At 39.3% G+C, this 6323-nt stretch overlaps 1 protein-coding gene across 1 annotated transcript in view; it reads right to left on the reverse strand.

Annotated features, from left to right (window-relative positions):
* utp20 (UTP20 small subunit processome component) overlaps window positions 1–5917 on the reverse strand; it is a 28439-nt gene extending 22522 nt beyond the window's left edge. Inside the window, exons 1-20 of the mRNA XM_052118624.1 lie at window positions 5766–5917; window positions 5429–5509; window positions 5239–5305; window positions 5005–5137; window positions 4691–4879; window positions 4259–4340; window positions 4028–4165; window positions 3776–3931; window positions 3479–3625; window positions 3245–3379; window positions 2377–2454; window positions 2090–2268; window positions 1860–1994; window positions 1685–1773; window positions 1486–1591; window positions 1221–1371; window positions 1079–1141; window positions 823–981; window positions 654–730; window positions 75–154 (exon numbers count right to left, since the gene is read on the reverse strand). Of these exons, the coding sequence (XP_051974584.1) occupies window positions 75–154; window positions 654–730; window positions 823–981; window positions 1079–1141; window positions 1221–1371; window positions 1486–1591; window positions 1685–1773; window positions 1860–1994; window positions 2090–2268; window positions 2377–2454; window positions 3245–3379; window positions 3479–3625; window positions 3776–3931; window positions 4028–4165; window positions 4259–4340; window positions 4691–4879; window positions 5005–5137; window positions 5239–5305; window positions 5429–5509; window positions 5766–5816 (2296 nt within the window). The 5' untranslated portion in view covers window positions 5817–5917. The remainder of the gene's footprint in view (window positions 1–74; window positions 155–653; window positions 731–822; window positions 982–1078; window positions 1142–1220; window positions 1372–1485; window positions 1592–1684; window positions 1774–1859; window positions 1995–2089; window positions 2269–2376; window positions 2455–3244; window positions 3380–3478; window positions 3626–3775; window positions 3932–4027; window positions 4166–4258; window positions 4341–4690; window positions 4880–5004; window positions 5138–5238; window positions 5306–5428; window positions 5510–5765) is intronic.
* Window positions 5918–6323: the final 406 nt, after the last annotated feature.

The raw sequence follows: 6323 nt of genomic DNA on the forward strand, positions 1-6323 counted from the left end.
AAACTACAGCAAGGCTAAAAAAACATTAAGATATGACCATCCTTATTCGGACATTATCATAAATGAGAACATACCAGCTAAACCAGCGACCATCTCCAGATGTTCATAGTAGACCTTCCAAAATGACTTGCTGTCCATGTCTTTTGCATGTGTCCTAATCAGATGAAAGCATATTAAACCAAAGTTATTAAAACATATTAAGGACAAAAATAACACATCAACAAAATCACTCAATGACTGTAGCTCAGTGTGTAAAGACGCTGACTACCACCCCTGGAGTCATGAGTTAGAATCCAGGGTGTGCCTAGTGACTCCAGCCAGGTCTCCTAAGCAACCAAATTGGCCCGGTTGCTAGGGAGGGTAGAGTCACATGGGGTAACCTCCTCTTGGTCCCTATAATGTAGATCGCTCTTGGTGGGTCACGAGAATAGCGTGAAGCCTCCACACGCACTATGTCTCTGTGGTAATGCGCTCAACAAGCCACATGATAAAATGCACGGAATGACGCAACTGAGATTCATCCTCCGCCACCTGGATTGAGGCGAGTCACTACACCACCACGACGACTTAAAGAGTGCGTTGGGAATTGGGCATGCCAAATTGGGGAGAAAATGTGTGGGGAAAAAATCCATGACTGTTGGTGCCTCACTTACACTATCAGATCAATGACAGCATCCCACAGAGGTCTGAAATTGACGAACAGCATTGCGATAAGATAACGAAGTGGAACCTGTAAAACACAGATTACATATTTATACTACAAGACACTGCTATTCATTAATAATTGATCACTGATAATTAACTATTTGTTGGAAGTTCTACCTCATGGAAAGGTCCCTGGGGCAGACACGGCTGCACAAGGTCATTTCGCAGTTTACGCAGGTGTAGCAGCTTTTCCCTGTAGTCTTGCACTGTGGCTGGTATCTGCTCTGCCTGCAGACAGATGGCGAACACTGTCTGCGAATTGGAGCTCTCCTCTCCCTAAATTTGACACAATTCAAGTTATTAAGAAACAGATGAATATGGCTTTTCACAGCCATTGCAGCAACATTTGAAGATTTTATCTTAGAATGGGTACCTCTGCTGGTTTAGGAAGATTAGCTTCAAAGTTGGACATCATTCTGAGAGTCAGCAGACGAATCTGTGGAGGATAACAAATCTGTAACATCTGCAAATGTACTAATTTATGAATGAACAATTCTGTCATGTCAAAACTGCACCTTGGAAATGTTTGAAGAAAAGTTGGATTGTAGAATGTGGTACAATTCCAGCAGGGAATCATGGGATAGCTGAGCTGTGCAGCCATTGAGTGACAGTCTGGTGTAGTACAGATCTCCTAGCAACAGTGCTGAAAGATCAGTGGGGAATTTCCTGTAATGAATGGAAACGCATAACTTTTTGTAAGTTTCAGAATCTAACAAGGAAAAGGATTCTCTTTTACTCAAATGTTCTGACAGTTAAAGTGGTAAATATGGAGGCACATACTCCAAGATGTTTCTGACCAGCTCTACTGGCAGCAGTGACAATACTGCAGCTGTCTCCTTGAAGCTGTGCAGTGTGCTTATAGCCTGTCGGGCTACAAAGAGTCCCCCTAAGGGAACAAAAGGAAGGTATTAGGAACACACTAAACCTTAAACAATAAAGTACCCAAGACATTCAAGCTCTATACACACAATTCACAAACCTCTTCCCAGTGTTTCACTGCATACTTCATGCAGTAATCTGTTCAGAAGTGCAGTGACGATTGGTATAACACTCGCTGCTTCTAACGGCCTGCAAAACAATTTCCTGGTTGCCAAATTTGTATACAAATACCAAACAAAACATTGTGCTCCTGTTTAATATAATACGTCCTTTACCTAACATGTGGGAGAAGCACCAATGCAGCCCAAGGATGGGAAAGGTCAGAGAGTGTCTGGTCAACCGGGATGTCTAGAAGAGAGAGGATCTGCTGGGGAACAGATACTGCCTGGTCTCTTTCAGGACCAGTCGACCTAAACCAGAATTTTGTTTTAATTAATTTAATTTAATAGAATTTTAATTTAGAAAGTATTTATTTATAAAAACAGCGCACTAGGCAAACTCTCACCTGACAGTATGTCCGGTGAAGACTAAAGGGTACTTCTCAAAAGCCATGGAGCCGTCAGTGGGGGGCGGAGCTTTGGACAGAATCAGACCAACCAGCAGTTCCAGAACCAGCTGTCTGTTCACTGAGTCCTCACTGAAGAACAGCTGCTCAAGATACTGCAGCATACTTGGCAAGAACAACTAGAGACACATATAGAAGATACTTCTTTACTTCCTTAATACAGATAAAAAGTTGATCGTAAAAATGCTTTCACACCACAATCCAACAGAAAGTGGGTTGAAACTGACCTGCTCAAACTGTTTCATGTCAAACATCTCTTTCGCAAATGACAATATGAGGTCTCGGTCCATCCTGCTTTGGAAGACCTGCGTGAGATAGAGAGATGAAGTAATGACATATGCTTACAAATGCACACAAACGTTTTTGAGGGTGTATATTAAAGGGAAAATTCTCTTATTATTTACTCACTCTCATGCAATCCCAGATGTGTATGAATTACTTTCTTCTGAAGAACACAAAGATTTTAAGAATATCTCTGCTCTGTAGGTCCATACAATGCAAGTGAATGGTGACCAAATGTTTTATGCTCCAAAAAGCACACAAAGGCAGCATAAACTTAATCTATAAGACTCCCATGGTTTAATCAATATCTTCTATAGTGATCTGATCGATACTGGGTGAAAACAAGAGCAAAATGTAGCTCCTTTTTTTTTTTTTTTTTTTACTATTCATCTTGCCAATACAACCTATAGGCACAATAATGATTTTTAGCTTGATTACACTTCCTAGTGCTTAACGCATGCTCAGATGGTGCTTGGAAATGCAATCGTACTAGAAATTGCTGATGTCAAGATTTATGATTAAAAAGGAGTTACATGTTGGTCTGTTTTCACCCAAAACCGATTGGATCGCTTCAGTAGACATGGATTAAGCCACTGGAGTCTTATCGATTACCTATGCTGCCTTTATGTGCTTTTTGGAACTTCAAAATTATGGTCACCATTCACTTGTATTTTTATGGACCTACAGAGTTGAGATATTCTTCTAAAAATATTTGTTTGTGTTCTGCAGAAGAAAGAAAGTCATACACATCTGGGATGGCTTAAGGGTGAGTAAATGAGAAAATTTTTGGGTAAACTAGTTCTTTAAACCCACCTTTTTCACCAGTTCCTGGATACTGCTGGCAGTTAATGATATAGTCTCCCCCATCAATAGGGATGTTAATACTTGTAAAAGCAGCCTGCAGCAGGAGTATGAAAGTCCTGATGCCTGAACTAACTGAAGAAGTGTCTAAATATAACACAAAAAAAGGAAAAGTTTAGAGGTCCAAGGGGAAGAACAACAAGTATATGAGTTTTTGAGTAATACAGAAAGAACGTAAATACACACCTCACAGACAGACTGTGGTTTTGTGATCTTGGCTCCTTTGCGATGCTCCACCAGGGTGTGGTAGATATACAGGACCCTCTCCATATGTTCATTAGCTTGATTGTTATCATTCGTCTCTAGCTTTCCAAGAACTTCTTTTAGAGAGCCCTGCATAAAACAAACCACTAATGACTCATAATACATTACAATGTTTCCAAAAGCAGGTCTCCGTGCTATTAAGACAGCAAAGATAATGCAATAAGAATGGTCTAATAATGGAAGTGATGCTTCTCTGCCTCTTCCTTCATTCCCACTCACCTCTAAAGAGTCCCACAGCAGCAGCAGGTGCTCTCTGTCAACATAGTTGGCTGAAGACTCAACCATATGATCCAGAGCTTCTTTAATGGAGTCCCAAGACAGAACAACATCTTGCCCGACTGTTGGGCCAAGCTTCTGCAGCACCACTGGAAGAGCCTGGTTAAAATTTCAGATCACAGGGCTTCAGCTGACAAAAAGGTTGGAAACCCCTGGAGCAGATAACGCATTTGGTTTTAATGGTAGTTATCTCACCTTAGTGGCACAGGAGTGGAACATGTTGCGGACTCCTCGACACATCTCAAAGATCAGCTGACCTACTCCTTTTGCCTTCTGAGGGTGTTTAGTCAGATCCATGAACATGAGTGTGAAGAGAGCATCATAATCTGCAACCTGTGGGACAATAGAAAACCACATCTAATTTAGCCTGCAAATAATAACACAAAAGGACATACTTACTGAGTTTCAAAGACATAAAAGACTCACCTTTCTCATCAAAAATGAGAAGCTCTCAGCAGCAAAGTTACGAATGTGATCCTTCTTGTGAGACAGAAGATTACTGTAAAGACTGATTTTAACATAAGAAATGTGGTGAGAAATAATACCCTGTAATTCTATAATCTATGACTAAGCATCTTGCTGTTATTGTTTTCTGTGGAACACTAAAAGGAGACTTCTTTGAAGAATCTTCCAGCAGCGGTTACTCTTACAATGATTCTTCAAAGATTTCTACTTCTGAGTTTCACAGAGAAATTACAGCATAAAGGTTTGGAATGACATAAGGGTGAGTAGATGACAGAAATAAAATTTTAGGGAGAACTATTCATTTGAAACAGGAATATGATGTAGGGGAAACGATCTGCTGATTCTACTTGTCTACCTCAAATCCACGTGAACCTTGTCTGACAGTTTCCTCACCTGTATATCTTGTCCATATCATTAACCATCAGTCTCCAGAGGTATTTGTACAGGTAAGACAAGCATGTGAAGGCCCATTCCAACACCTCAGTGTCTTGTGTGTCCAGTAAAGATGTAATGATGACGAAGAAATCAGGGAAGTGGGGGTAAAAGTCCATCTGGAGGTCTCGTGCAAGCTGAACTACAAGACTGGAAGCAAGTGGGAGAAACTATGTCAGTTCAATCTTCTCCTTATGGGACGAGGTATCGTGACAACATCAGCCGATGTTATATGGCACATTTTAACAATCGAGAACAAGCTGAGAGCCACTTACTCTAGTAGAGGTTGGTAAGCCATGCTGTTCTTCACTAACATGTGGGTCTTCAGACTTTCCACTATGGCGTTTTGATGGAAGACCAGCATATTGAAGGACTGGCTCTTGTTTGACACGTCTCGTAGAAATATAGCTGTAGAATAGTTAATTAGATTAGTGCTCATGTATATGTAATAAACAGTGCTGACCAGCAGAATGGACATGTCACACTACCACTAAAACACAATCACTTACTGAAGTGTTCGGTCAAATTCAGGTCTCTCCATTTTGATAATCCCTCAAAAAAATAGGTTTCTACCTCCTGTTTGGGAAAACAATCAGCAAAATTCGTCAAACACAGTTAATTCTATAAGCTAATCTTACAGTTTAGCAGTTAGATATTGTATAGTATGACAAGAAATGTAATGATCTGGGATAAACAAACCTCTGCATAACTTCCCGTCCGATCAATTCGATGGATGACATTAATGTTTACATTTGCGAGCCTCTCAGAAAACGTGCGAAACTGAAACAATATAAAGACAGACAGTTGATTCCACTAAAAAAACATAATAACTGAGAGGAAACATGAGTTTGAAAAATTATTTGTATTATACTAAGGGCACATTCAAAATTATAGATTAAATGAATATCTTAAAATACTGTTAATCATGTGCTATATATGGCAGTTCAAAGCAAATGTATTTTAAATAAAAGTAAACAGAATTTGCAGTACTCTCCAGCATGAACTGTGGTCTCCACCACTTGCGAATTAAACTTACCCGGAAAGTGTTTTCTGACTTATGAGACGAGGGCTTTGTTTTGAGCTTCATTTTTATTGAATTATCAAACGACCAAAACAAAACTTTAGTAAGTCCTGTGATTCAAAAAAAGCTAGATTTGTGGTGAATAGCTGTGAAATGGTTGATACACATGCCGCTTCAGGACGCCGCCATGTTGACTGATGCATCATGGGTACACCAATGACCGACTTTACTGTTTTTCAAAAGAAAAGTCTCCAGAGTTATTTTTCTCACAGATATTTTCTTGGTCTATTTCACAGTTCTGGAAAAACTCATGACACAATTATTCTAAACCTACTATAAGCCTTGCAAATTCCTATTTAATTTGATTGAACATTGCATTACATATTAAAAAATGTTTATTTATTTTTTTTTAATTCAATTATTAATACTTATTTTTTTTATTATTATCTATGTCTTGTTGATGTTTTGTACTGTTTGTGCACTGGAAGTTCCTGTCACCAATTCCTTGTATGTGTAAGCATACTTGGCAATAAAGCTCATTCTTAAAAAAAATAGACATTTCATAGTATATAT

This window comes from Xyrauchen texanus, chromosome 45 (assembly GCF_025860055.1).
Source record: "Xyrauchen texanus isolate HMW12.3.18 chromosome 45, RBS_HiC_50CHRs, whole genome shotgun sequence".
In the NCBI taxonomy this organism is placed as follows: domain Eukaryota; kingdom Metazoa; phylum Chordata; class Actinopteri; order Cypriniformes; family Catostomidae; genus Xyrauchen; species Xyrauchen texanus.